The sequence below is a fragment of the Kryptolebias marmoratus genome, linkage group LG15 (genome assembly GCF_001649575.2).
Source record: "Kryptolebias marmoratus isolate JLee-2015 linkage group LG15, ASM164957v2, whole genome shotgun sequence".
Classification (NCBI taxonomy): Eukaryota; Metazoa; Chordata; class Actinopteri; order Cyprinodontiformes; family Rivulidae; genus Kryptolebias; species Kryptolebias marmoratus.
This window is the reverse complement of record NC_051444.1, coordinates 30441293-30455560: the sequence shown is the minus strand read 5'-3', so window position 1 is coordinate 30455560 and position 14268 is coordinate 30441293. Positions and strand designations below refer to the sequence as shown.

General features: G+C 40.0%; 2 protein-coding genes across 9 annotated transcripts in view; one reads left to right on the top strand and one right to left on the bottom strand.

Annotated features, from left to right (window-relative positions):
* Window positions 1–9377, top strand: part of katnb1 (katanin p80 (WD repeat containing) subunit B 1) — a 20182-nt gene extending 10805 nt beyond the window's left edge. Inside the window, exons 9-20 of one of the 2 annotated variants that reach the window (XM_037979986.1) lie at window positions 2342–2413; window positions 2490–2640; window positions 2725–2915; window positions 3328–3476; window positions 5872–5922; window positions 6326–6390; window positions 6604–6816; window positions 6889–7038; window positions 7304–7380; window positions 7597–7671; window positions 8561–8677; window positions 8881–9377. In XM_037979986.1, coding sequence (XP_037835914.1) covers window positions 2342–2413; window positions 2490–2640; window positions 2725–2915; window positions 3328–3476; window positions 5872–5922; window positions 6326–6390; window positions 6604–6816; window positions 6889–7038; window positions 7304–7380; window positions 7597–7671; window positions 8561–8677; window positions 8881–9022 — 1453 coding nt within the window. In that variant the 3' untranslated portion in view covers window positions 9023–9377. The remainder of the gene's footprint in view (window positions 1–2341; window positions 2414–2489; window positions 2641–2724; window positions 2916–3327; window positions 3477–5871; window positions 5923–6325; window positions 6391–6603; window positions 6817–6888; window positions 7039–7303; window positions 7381–7596; window positions 7672–8560; window positions 8678–8880) is intronic. The other variant, XM_037979987.1, reaches the window with a different exon arrangement.
* Window positions 9378–12891: 3514 nt separating this feature from the next.
* kifc3 (kinesin family member C3) overlaps window positions 12892–14268 on the bottom strand; it is a 55675-nt gene continuing 54298 nt past the window's right edge. For all 7 annotated transcript variants that reach the window (XM_037979867.1, XM_037979863.1, XM_037979865.1 and 4 more), the window contains one exon: window positions 12892–13852. In XM_037979867.1, coding sequence (XP_037835795.1) covers window positions 13844–13852 — 9 coding nt within the window. In that variant the 3' untranslated portion in view covers window positions 12892–13843. The remainder of the gene's footprint in view (window positions 13853–14268) is intronic.

Below are 14268 nucleotides of genomic sequence, written 5' to 3'. Positions count from 1 at the left end.
GATCAGTGTTCTATCAGTACTTTTACTTCTCCTAGTGGTCGGCGCAGCACTCATCTGTGCCAAGAGAAAAAAGAAAAACAACAAAGGTATAGGACTTTAATCTCACTCACTGCTTTCACAAACTGCTGTTTATTTACAAACTAGAGAAATTGCATTTCCTGCGAAAATGCAGTGTGAATGCTTTTTTGCTGAAGGATTTGACTGAAAGCTGCTGAAGAAGCTGAAACTAGGCGGAACAAACCCTTAAAACTGCAGAAAAATGCTTAAAAATAACAGAATAATCCNGCTGTATGTGTGTATAAATGTTTATGATGCTGTATGTGTGTATAAATGTTTATGATGCTGTATGTGTGTATAAATGTTTATGATGCTGTATGTGTGTATAAATGTTTATGATGCTGTATGTGTGTATAAATGTTTATGATGCTGTATGTGTGTATAAATGTTTATGATGCTGTATGTGTGTATAAATGTTTATGATGCTGTATGTGTGTATAAATGTTTATGATGCTGTATGTGTGTATAAATGTTTATGATGCTGTATGTGTGTATAAATGTTTATGATGCTGTATGTGTGTATAAATGTTTATGATGCTGTATGTGTGTATAAATGTTTATGATGCTGTATGTGTGTATAAATGTTTATGATGCTGTATGTGTGTATAAATGTTTATGATGCTGTATGTGTGTATAAATGTTTATGATGCTGTATGTGTGTATAAATGTTTATGATGCTGTATGTGTGTATAAATGTTTATGATGCTGTATGTGTGTATAAATGTTTATGATGCTGTATGTGTGTATAAATGTTTATGATGCTGTATGTGTGTATAAATGTTTATGATGCTGTATGTGTGTATAAATGTTTATGATGCTGTATGTGTGTATAAATGTTTATGATGCTGTATGTGTGTATAAATGTTTATGATGCTGTATGTGTGTATAAATGTTTATGATGCTGTATGTGTGTATAAATGTTTATGATGCTGTATGTGTGTATAAATGTTTATGATGCTGTATGTGTGTATAAATGTTTATGATGCTGTATGTGTGTATAAATGTTTATGATGCTGTATGTGTGTATAAATGTTTATGATGCTGTATGTGTGTATAAATGTTTATGATGCTGTATGTGTGTATAAATGTTTATGATGCTGTATGTGTGTATAAATGTTTATGATGCTGTATGTGTGTATAAATGTTTATGATGCTGTATGTGTGTATAAATGTTTATGATGCTGTATGTGTGTATAAATGTTTATGATGCTGTATGTGTGTATAAATGTTTATGATGCTGTATGTGTGTATAAATGTTTATGATGCTGTATGTGTGTATAAATGTTTATGATGCTGTATGTGTGTATAAATGTTTATGATGCTGTATGTGTGTATAAATGTTTATGATGCTGTATGTGTGTATAAATGTTTATGATGCTGTATGTGTGTATAAATGTTTATGATGCTGTATGTGTGTATAAATGTTTATGATGCTGTATGTGTGTATAAATGTTTATGATGCTGTATGTGTGTATAAATGTTTATGATGCTGTATGTGTGTATAAATGTTTATGATGCTGTATGTGTGTATAAATGTTTATGATGCTGTATGTGTGTATAAATGTTTATGATGCTGTATGTGTGTATAAATGTTTATGATGCTGTATGTGTGTATAAATGTTTATGATGCTGTATGTGTGTATAAATGTTTATGATGCTGTATGTGTGTATAAATGTTTATGATGCTGTATGTGTGTATAAATGTTTATGATGCTGTATGTGTGTATAAATGTTTATGATGCTGTATGTGTGTATAAATGTTTATGATGCTGTATGTGTGTATAAATGTTTATGATGCTGTATGTGTGTATAAATGTTTATGATGCTGTATGTGTGTATAAATGTTTATGATGCTGTATGTGTGTATAAATGTTTATGATGCTGTATGTGTGTATAAATGTTTATGATGCTGTATGTGTGTATAAATGTTTATGATGCTGTATGTGTGTATAAATGTTTATGATGCTGTATGTGTGTATAAATGTTTATGATGCTGTATGTGTGTATAAATGTTTATGATGCTGTATGTGTGTATAAATGTTTATGATGCTGTATGTGTGTATAAATGTTTATGATGCTGTATGTGTGTATAAATGTTTATGATGCTGTATGTGTGTATAAATGTTTATGATGCTGTATGTGTGTATAAATGTTTATGATGCTGTATGTGTGTATAAATGTTTATGATGCTGTATGTGTGTATAAATGTTTATGATGCTGTATGTGTGTATAAATGTTTATGATGCTGTATGTGTTACTGTTTGTATCACTGTGTTTGTTGCAGGAGCATCAAGCTTTGGGATCTGGAAAAGTTCACAATGATTGGCACATTGGAAGGAGACACATCTGCAGTCAGGTAAGGTTTGCTCACTTGGCCCCAAGTGATTTTTGACCTTTGACTTTTAAGCTCAGACTAACCCCTGTCCTGTCAGGTGTATCCTCTTTAGCCCAGACGGCTCCTGTGTGTACAGTGGTTCCTCAGACTCCCTTCGGGTGTTTGGCTGGGAGCCCGACCGCTGTTTTGACGTGGTTCCAGTTGGTTGGGGGAAAGTGTCAGACCTAGCTGTTTGTAACCAACAGTTGGTAAGAACCTCTGCCTCATGTTGAGTTTACCTGTTGAAGTGTTTTAACAGCGCAGCAGTGAACTTCTCCTGGTGTTCCCATTAGATTGGCGTGTCTCACCAGCTGTCCAATGTCTCATCGTACGTAGTCGACTTGAAGAGAGTGAAGAGGAGCGGCGGTGCTGTGATCCAGGGAATAATCCAGGACAGCAAGCCTCTTACAGAGCCAACCGAGCCCAGGGCAGCAGCACTTCGTCGCAACTATGACAGACCCACAACCTCCTGCAGCTCACACAGGTTCCAACATTTTGCTTCACGTAGTCCCTCCAGGAATATGCAGTACTGTGATCACAACTGTTGACACAATTTTAACCATTCGCCACAAATTTTTCTCAGAGTTGTAACTTTGACCAATCGCTGCAACTTTCCTATAAATTTGACCTTAGCCCCCTGCCCACTTTCACTTCCTGGAATACGAGCCTGGCTCACCCTACAAAATGAAAACATGTCCAATGCCAAAAGAAGACATTTACCATCAAATATTCCCACTAAAATCTGTGCAGTCCAATACATGCAAAGAAGGGGAAACTGGAAACTGGAAAACACAGAATTCACAAAATAAATCCACAGAATCCTGGAGGGACTGACGTCGACACCAATGCCATACAGGTGCCTGATGTTACTCTGTCTCATGTTGTGATGTCATCAGGGTGAGGCAGCGCTCAGAGGCTGACAGGCGGAGTCCTGAAGGAGAAAGACAAAGCCCAAGTGAAGACGAGACTGAGGAGAAACAGTCATCAGCAGAGATTCACAACGCTGAAGAGTACAAAGAGATATTCCAGCCAAAGAGCGCTATTTGTAGGTGGAGCTGCACCATTGCATGTGAAAACATTTAGCTTTCATCTAATACACACTGTAACAAATACAGTAACATAAGCTAACACACGAACACACACTGTAATAAATACTAACAATGTAATACATACTAACAGATTAATACACACAAGGCTCTTTCACAAAACATTTCTATAAAATGGCAGCAAAAACAAGTCTGTTTTAATGCTGCCTCTGGCTGTTCATAAATCACTGATGGCGCCGGTCACACCCTTTAGAGACGTGAGCTTTCAGAGCTCAAGTGAGCATGGCAGAACCAAAACAGACGTGGAGCAGAACTCAGCTCTGTTAACTTGGAGTGCGACACATTTAATGTTTGACGAACGTCTCCCTCATATTGTTTTCAAAACACGATAAATTACCTCAGTTTAGCGATTCTCACTGTGGTTAACTAATTTTTTTAACCAAATGCAAAGTTGCTGTGCGTCACCATCAACCTTCCTCTGTAATAAATCTGTTCTTGTTTAATCCCGCAGCTGGGTGGTCGCACAGACCAGATGTCATCACTTTATCACATTATTGAGCCACAAAGCCAGCTTAACTTTGCACATGTCAAATGTTTAGATTCTGTTTTTACCTCGCTTTGTAGCACAAAGGCGCATCAGGGATGGGTTGGCTTCAACCCCCGTTGCCACCTCAGTCTAATCAGAAATCACTCCAAGGTGGCCAGAGAGCATCTAAGTCCCGACTTGAGGTGTTTTGTGAAAGAGCCTACAGTAAAACAGTGGTTCTCAACCTTTTTTCCTCAGAGCCCCCCTTCCTACACCAACAGTAAAACCACGCCCACTGCCCTGGGCCCCCCATTTATCCATTTATTGTTTGTAATCTGATTTCATCATGAATGGCAACATGTGGCGCGGCCACTGGTGATGCAGAGCATTTCATTTACCCCTTTTCCACCGGCTCTAAAGGTCCCGGCTCTACTCTACTCAGCTTGCTTTGCGCACGTTTCCATCGGCATTTTTTCTAGGCCGATCCCTGCTTTTTTGGTCCCTGCGTCGGAGTAGGGCCAGCCGGGCCGGCCCTGCTTTCGTGGGTGGCGCAAGCTTAGCTCCTGTTCACTCATCGGTCGTGGGTGTGACCAGATGCAAGCATAAAGAGCGAATGGTAGAATTATAAACAACAGCATTAGCTTACCCTGCAGCGTTTATGGCGTCTGTCCCCCAGCTGAAGGCGCTGTAAAGCCTGAAATCTCCGGCGGATAACAGCTGTCTTACTCTGTGCAACAATCGTGGCATCCAGAGCATTTCTTCCACTGCGCCTCTCTTCCTGAAGTCTCAGAAGAATCCCCATAAGTTTAAAAAACAGCAACAACACAGGGCCAACGTTTTCCATAGCGCTTCCGTTGTTTCCACAAATGGCCCCAAGTTTTGGTAGCGCTCCCCCAACACAAGGAGGTGTTCCTCTGCTACTGACCAAACTGTCCGGCGGAAACGCGATGCATTTTTTATAGAGCTGAGCAGAGTAGAGCAGGGCTTCTGAAATAGAGCCAGTGGAAAAGAGGCAATTGTGTTTGGGAGGTGAAATGACTGCACTTGGTTCACTGCACGCTACATCATTCCTCTTTCTTCATACTTTACAATGGTTATTTGTAATAAAAATATACTATTCTGGCCACATTTGCAACTGTAATAGAAATTATTTTATCACTGTTGAGCTCTCTGACCTCTCTAGGGGTGGAGCTCCCAGGTTGGGAACCACTGCTGTAACAGATACTGTAACACACTTAAAGACACATTAACACAAACTGTATTAAAACTGTAACACAAATATTAACACATATTACCACTCCACAATAAACAGTAACAACTAACACACAATAACACGTATTAATTCACACTTCATTACAGTGTGTTTTAATATGTTAAACACTTTTTATGATTATTTTTTTTGATGATTGTAATTATGTTTTTGATTATTGTAATAATTCTATTGATGTTTTTATGATGTAAAGCACTTTGAATGCCATGCTGCTGAAATGTGCTATATAAATAAATTTGTACTTACTTTACTTACTTACTGTAAAAACCACTAACACCTAGTGTGACACTTACAAAAAATACAAAAACTTAAAAAAAAAACCCACTATAATACATACTGTAACACACATTACACACACTGTTTTAAAAACTAACACTGTAACACAATCTTTACAAACACATTCTTACAAACACTTTAATAAATCCTAACACATACTAAGAGACTAACACACACACGCGCATCCATAACACAAACACACTGTAATACACACACTAACAGTAAAACATAACCGATTTAATGATTTTGAGTTTCTGAGTTTAGTTCTAAATTAATTCACATTTTATTCAGAATAATAATGATCAGATTCTGTCCCATCCAGCTCGCACTCCTCCCAGGATATCAGAGCCGTTTCCTGCCCCTCCTGAAGATGGTGAGTCCACCTGAAACGGGTCGCTGAACTGTAATCAGATTAATGCTTTTGGTGCTCCTACATTTCTCTGAACAGCAAACAGCAGGCTGCATCAATGAGAGAGAAAAAAAAAAAGTTTATCCATGTTTTTTATGTCAAACTGCAGATCATTCGTCATGTGACAAGCTGTCAGCTTGTCACATGACGAATGATCTGCAGCTTTTCACAATAAAAGCTTTGCTGCAGGTTTGTGCTCTCCTTCCAGGTATTGGATAATGTTACCTGAACAGTTGGAATCTGGATTTTATCAAGCTTTTGAAATGTTTCAGCTTCATCCTGCAGCTTTTCTCTGAATGGAATATGTTGCATTTCCTGTTTGATGGAGTTACTGATGAAGGCTGATGGTGTCTCCTCTTCCTCTCAGAGAGCGTGATGGTGATTGGTCGACAGCTGAAGGACATGATGCCTCCTTTTCCTGACAAACAGAAGGTCAGTGCACGTAGCAGCTTCAAGCTTCTCTCTACACTACTTCAGTTATTTTTAAAGCAGTTCAGGACCAGAGCTGTTTATTCATTCAGAACATCATCAGCTTTTGTCAGAGGCTGCTGTGATTGGATGAAAGCATTGGGCAGGTGTCACATGGATTGGTTGGATTTTTTGGTAATCAGACCCATCATGTGACTATTTTTCTACTCATCACAGGCTCCACCCCTCGCCATCTCCACTCCTATCCAGAGGGTAGAGCCTACAGTGGTGTCCTGTGCGAAGTGCCCCACCCCCTCTTTGAACCCCTCTCCTTCCAGCCAGCCTGCCCCGCCTACCCAGATCAACAAGGCCAAACCCAAACAGCAGCCCAGAATTATTTCCAGCACCAGGAATGAGCCTATTGGACTGAATGTGGCCGACTTCTTGCCGGTGAGCAAAGGCGTCTCATTTGATCGTCAAAAACCCGACTCCTGCAGGTGTTCTAACTGTTTGCGTGTTCAGTCCTCAGCCAACCGCCATGCTGCTGACCTGAGTGACGACGAGGCTCTGACCCAGATCAAGAAGGGTCACGACACCATGTGTGTGATGCTGAGCAGCCGACGCAAGAACCTGCAGACAGTCCGAACCGTGTGGGCCCGAGAGGACATCAAGGTTAGGGAATTTTTTACAACCTGGTGAAAGTGATTCTCTGAAACTTTCAGACCTGACATCAGGAACCTTCATGTGTTCATCAGTCATTCACTGACATTAATTTTCCTTTTTCAGTCTGTGAAAGAGACTCAGAGCTCAGACAGTAAACACATGACTGATATTAAAATCTTAAGATTCTGATGCCTGTCCTCAGTAATCTGATTACTTTCTGACAGAATCCAATTACATGTGTAGAAACTCAGAAGGTGAATGTTTGTCTCTGTAGAACGCTCTGGACTCTGCTGTCTCCATGAATGACCTGTCCATCATGGTGGACGTCCTCAACATCATCAACCTGCAGCCGTGAGAAGCTCACACACACGTGCCCTCACAAACACAGGAAATGAAATGAAAATAAATTCCAGCATAATTTAAAATAGCTAACTGAACTATCAGAGTTAAAGACATAATTAGATTCTGCTGTTTAATTTCAGACTGAAGAGTTAAAATCAGCTTCATGTGACCTTCAGTCTGGTTTTATTTAAAGAGCCGTGTGTGATGATTGTTCTGCTGTTTCAGATTTTTATGGAAACTGGATCTGTGTACGAGCGTCCTCCCTCAGATTGACAAGCTGCTGCAGAGCAAATACGAGAGGTGAAACACCAACAACCAATCAGCTCAGTGATTTCTCTGGAAAGACATGGACATCTGCCAATTTGATTTATTGCCCCTACTTTGAAGACATGTGTGCCTTTTATAGCCCTCACATTTGAACAACCCCCTCCTATAAATTCAGGTGTTTTTGTGTGAGGGTGGGCATAAAGCATGCAAACTATCCATCTGTCCATCCATCTTTTCTGTCAGTTTTCTTCTTTTCCTCATTTATTTAGTTACTTTGATCTGAAACTCGAACTTTCAATAATACTAGAACTGTTTAATGAGTTGAACTACTCAGATTTAAATGTTTGAATAATTTAACTCATACTGACGGTTCAGCTTCTTCAGCAGTGATTCAGCACTGCATTTTTGCAAAAAATGTAAATATTTTTAGTTGGTATTTTTTTTGAAGCCCTTTTGAAATGTTTAGACTTCCGGCCCACTCGCGGTCATTTTTGGTTACTAATTTGCACTTTTTTGTTTAAAAGACTGTTTGTATTTTAGTTTGTATTGTTTCACAAACTTAATTTTTTTGTGGAGGTCACATTAATACGGTTGACTAGTCTCACAGGTTATTTTAATTAGCTGCAGATCAGGGGGACACCTTCAGGTCAGCAGACAGAGCAGGTGAGATAAAAGTGGAGCCCAGAACGGGAGGTGCCCCACAGGAAGCAGAGATGGACTGAAATAATTCCTGACTAATTAACTAATAATCTGTAGTTGTAGTCCTCATTCAGTTTGCTGTCAGGACAGAACTAATCCTGGGATCAGCATGATCACTGAATCAAGTGAAGCTGCTAAGATGTTGGACTCGGGAAGCTTCTGTTCAGAACCAGCGTTTTCCTCTCAATAAAACTCTGAACTCTGGTTCTATTTGTGTCCTCAGCTACATGCAGACTGGCTCCACATCTCTGAAGCTCATTATGAAACACTTCTGGACTCTGATCTCAGAAACTCTGAAGGCCTCGCCAGCCGTCGGTGTGGACATCACACGAGAGGAGCGGTGAGTCTCTGCAGCACCAATCAGAACCGTGTTTCCAAGTTTCTTTACATCCTGCAGAACCTTCTGCTTCTGTCTGTTCCATCCGGTCACATTTCAGACATTTAGAATCTGATCCAAGCTAACTGATTCCACCTGAGGAGTTCTGCAGCTTGTTGTTGGTTCTGTTCAGATTTTGCTCATGATGTTGATGTTTTCTCCTACAGACATCTAAAGTGTTGCGAGTGCTACAAGCACCTAAAGAACCTGAGCAACATCGTGAAGAACAGGGCGGGGCAGGTTGGTCGCCACGGCAGCGCCTTCAAGGAACTGCAGCTGCTCATGACGCCGCTCCACGAGGCGCTCTGAGGAACACCGAGCGCCGGATCAGACGATCCGATCATTCAGAGACGTGAAGCCCAGAGAAAATTGATCCAAGTTCGGCTCAGAGAAGAAACACTGCTGAAACCCAGATCCTGGATCAAAACTGCAGCTTCAGGGTCCAACTCATCAGTTTTAGTTGCCTGAGACAGAACTGATCCAGTTTGTGCTCTTTTTATACAAATAGACTGAACTTCCTGCAGACGGACTGATGGACTGAACCGGGTCTCAGGTTGGAGAGAGATTCAGGTTAATAAACTATTGTTGAAGGCAGAGAACGGTTTAGAAATCATTTTCTGTTTTGAATGTTCACTTAATAAAATAAAAACTGTTGAAATAAACAGAAAAATGTTAATTTCATGTTCAGAACAATAGAGCTGAGGGTTCTGACAGGAAGCTGCTTCAGTGCTGATCCTGCTGATCAGGATCACTGAAGGTGAACGGTGACTTCTCCGCCCTGCTCCTTATTCCATACGTATGACAAATGACTTCCTGCCTGTCATTGTGAATGGATATTTCTTTACGCACACCGGATTGGGCTTGACTGGTTGAACTACCACTGCCTGCCCCGACAGGTTCATAAAACACCTGTTATCAGTGATAGTTTGGTCTCCACCCGAATCAGAGCTCAGTGTGATAATTCATGTTGGAATTTGGCACAGAATCTGCTCGTGTGTTGTAAAACATCCACACTTATACAGCACCTTTTTAACCTCCCCAGGTTCCGCAAAGTCCTTTATAATTGTTCTCATTTACCTGCACACACTCATATAGTCCTTTCTGTTATATACACTGTATATGCACTTTACTATTCTCCCTCATACGCCGATCAGCATATCGTGGGCAGTGAGGGCTTCAGCTCACTGCAGGGACTGAAGATTGAACCCCAATCAGAAGACAAGCTCCCTGCTCCGGGGCTAAAGCCGTCCTTGTGTAAGAGTATCTGTCTGCCTGCAGGCAGCACCCTGGATTGTTGGTTCTTGTACTTTCCCCCTTTCTCTCTCCAGCCAACCAGGTGTGTCTCTTCCTGCTGCACTCAGTGGGATCTTGCTAACAGCAGTGGAAGAACTTCTCCAGTCACTGTCTTTGAGAGGTGGTTACAGACATCTGTTTTTAGATGCATTGCATTGAGAACATGGAAGTCAAATGTCAAATGGATTTTGATAATCCAGCCTTCCATTTTATTTTTAAAATTTTCATTATTTTAAATAACTAACATTTTTACATAAATAAGGGTACAAAGTGACCTCATAGGAAGGTCGTATAATATTCATCTTCCACTTTACTAACCTATAATCTCGAACAAGTTTTTTTTTTTCTCCCATATAAAAAAAATCATAAATAATATTGTAGCAGTCTAAGGTTGAGGCATTTGGCTTGAGCTATTTCTTTGCAATAGCTTTTCTATCTTTTCTATTCCCTAATACTTAGTATTCCTAAATGCTAAATGGGAGAAGCCAAAAAACATTAACATTAAATAAAATAGCTACTTTAGTATGAATACTTAGTTGCGATTAAAAGCCCATCTGTTCTCGAGTAAAAAATGTGAATTAAAATCAAGAGTTTGGTGGACCATTTACATACATATACACACAATATATAGAATAATTAATTTATGAGTTAATAAGAATGAATAAACTGAGTATGTTGGTTTGGAAGAAATTGGCCTTTATGGGTAAAGCATTAATAATTGTTTTAATAAATGTGTTAATTTACAGCGTTTCAGCCTTCCCTGTAAATAATCCTCCAGTCCTGGAAACTGCAGTCATTATTAGCTGGAGAAGCTGTAGGTCTCATGCGATCATCAAGGCAGCATACTGACAGTAGGCTACAGGCCTAGGCTGTACCATTTTGTTGGAACAGACTAATATACCACTTGTATCTTTTAAAATCTCTATTTTGTATCTGCTTAATTTGTCTCCAATGAATGGTTATGTACCACAGCTTTAATGTTGCTGTATTTAAACCTTTACTTAGAAAAAACTCATCTTGATTCAGGAGTTCTGGCCAATTATAGACCTATATCTAATTTCCCATTCATCTCCGACATTCTTGAGAAAATAGTTGCAAATCAATAGTGTGAACATCTGGACAGAAATAATCTGTTTGGGTAGTTTTACTCAGGGTTTAGAGCTCATCATATCACAGAAACAGCACTGGTGAAAGTTACTAATGATGTCCTCCTGTCCTCACACAGTGGACTTGTGTCCATATTTGTCCTGTTAGATCTCAGTGCTGCATTTGATACAAATGATCACAATATTCTATTACAGAGGCTTAACCATGATATTGGGATTACAGGAACAGCTCTAAAATCGTTTAAATTTTAATTATTTGATAGATTTCAGTTTGTTAACGTTAATATTCTTCATACACCAAAGTTTGTCATGGAGTTCCTCAGGGTTCAATGCTTGGAAGCATATATAAAGTAAAGAGTATTGATCCATTAGGTAAAGTTATTAGACAGCATGGGATACATTTTTATTGTTATGCTGATGATACTCTGTTATATTTATCTATAAAATCTGATGAATCCAATCAGTTACTTAGAAATCAAACATGTCTTAAAGACAAAAACCTGGATGACTCAACTTTCTGCTTTTAAACTCAAATAAGTCAGAGGTAGTGGGTTTTGGACCTGAGTAGTAAGCATCTTAGAAAATTCAAAAAAGGTTAAAAAACAAAAACAACTGGACTTCTATTCTGTAGTGGTTTTTGTTATTTTTTAACCCGTTTTGAATTTACCATGGCCTGGATGACTGAGAATCTACACCAGCAGCATCTTAGAAACAAACTTTGCAGCCTTTCACTTCTTCTGGATGGCATCAATTTGGCCTCCAGTTCTAAAGTAAAGAACCTCAGTGTTATTTTTGATCAGGATGTGTCTTTTAACCCCCACATTAAAAATGTTACTACGACCACTTTCCTCCACCTGCGAAATATCACTAAAAATTGCCTCACTGCAGCTTTTAATACTAATAATATTGAGCTTTTAGATTTGAGTGAACTTTGTTTTTTATTCTAAAGGGATGATTACACGTTTTATTTTCTATTGTTTATTAATCAGAGGCTGGAGTAGTGGTCTATTGTTTTTCTTCTAGCACAGCACAATTCTTGTCTTCTTTGGAAAAAAATTTTCTAGAGACAAAAATCACAAGACTAAATCTTACGGATTTTAGCTCCTCAGACAATAAATTTTTTTAAAATTTTGCTTGTGGATGTTGCTGGAAGGAGATCAAAAATCTTGGGGTTTTGTAATAAATGATGGAAGAATGGAGCGTGAGATTGACAGGTGAGTTGGCGCAGCTTCCACAGTATTGTGTACTCCGTACCGGTCGTTGTGGTGAGGATGGAGCAGAGCTGGAAGACAAAACTATTTGTTTTCTGGTCGATCTACGTTCCTACACTCACCTATGGTCATGAACTCTTGGTAGTGACTAAAAGAATGAAGTCTCAGACCTAGGCAGTTGAAATGAGTTTTTTCCACAGGCTTGCTGGGCTCTCCCTTAGAGATAGGCTGAGAAGTTTGGTTATCCAGGAGAGACCGAGTACAACTGTACAACAGGGGGCATCTGGTAAGGATGCCCCCTGGATGCTTCCCTAGGGAGGTGCTCTGGGCATGTCTAACTGAGAGGGAAGCGCCAGGACTCGCTGGAGAGACCATCTCTCAGCTGGAACACCTTAAAACATCCCGGGAGAGCTAAACGAGGTGGCTGTGGAAAGAGATGTCTGGGCCTCCCTGCTTAAGCTGCTGCCCCAGGAAATGGATGGATGGATTTTGTGTCATGTAAACATTTAACTCATCTGAATATGATTCTCACAGAAAAATGTTCCAAAACATTCAAACAGAACCAACAGAAAGTTATATTCTGGAGAATTTATTAAAAAGGAAATACAAAAATCCCTGTAGAAACCTACAGCCGACACACATTGTTTGAGCGTCTTGTTCACACCAGCTTCACATCTGTCAGAGGTTAAAGGTCACACCTAGAGCCATCAGTGGTTAAAGGTCACCTGTGGTTGTTCCAGATGGCAGCTGTAAGACACTGTCGAGCAGCAGAAGATACAACCTCCTGTTTTTGCTCACATCTATTTGGACAGTTTGATGTCAACGGTGTGCCCTGATTGGATAATATGGAGGACAAGACGACAACATCTGGACATTACACATGGACACATAAGCAAATAGTTTCTCAAGTTCTGAAAGAAGAAAAAAAAGTCTGATTTTCTATCCTCTGAAGTTTGTTCAGGTCAAACGTTTTAAAAACCAAAAATAAAATGTAGCATCAATTCAAAAGCAAAAGATTTGTCCTTCCAGCTTAAAGTTTAAAGATCACTCAAAAAGAAATAAAGTGTCATGTTGTCCAAGATCAAACTAAAATTTGGATAAAACAGGTTCCACCACATCATGCAGATCTGCTCCATGTGGGACAAGACTGAAGAATCAAAATCTTTAAAGTGCAACTTTACAAAAACAGGAAAAAAATTGAAAATACTGATTTTGATTCTCAAAAAGAGAAGAAATTTTCAGTCCGGAGCAAACAGGGGCTTCCTCAGAGTCCATCAACCTGCTGTCCCACCTGAACGTCCTGTCGTCTCATCAGAGTCCCATCAGGTCATAAAATCATCATCACACAAGATCAAATTGTTCAGCTCTGAGATCAGGCTCCTCCCGTCACCTGCTGGAGGGTGGAACTTAGATCCAGATTTGGCCCGTCAGCAAAGAACCCTCAGGTTGCTGTCCAACACCCTGATGTCCCACCTGGACGTACCACCGTCTCTCATCAGGGTCTCATCAGGCCGTGAGCTTTAGTCGTCCTGCAGTGACAAACATCTTCAGTCACTTTTCACTCTGTCCACATGTCCAACACGCTTACACTTGATAAACATGGAAAGGTTTCTGTGACAGCAGTGACATTTAGCGACATCACAGAATGATAGTGTTTAGCAGCAGCAGCAACACCACCACACACATAAGCTGCAACACACACGTCCCTACAGTCTCTGCTGGGACCGGACCCAGAAGAACTGGTTCTGGTCCAAAAACTGAACTAAACATGTCGTCCAAAGCTGCATTCTATCCGAGTGCCGGCAGAGGGGGGGCGACTACTGCCACTGCAGCAGTGTGAATGTCCAAAGGTTCATTTATGACTTCAGGTCAGGTTTCATGAAGAGATTTTCTTCTGACTTTTATTTCCTGTCAAACTGAAGCTTAAACTTTTTTCTTTTTAAAT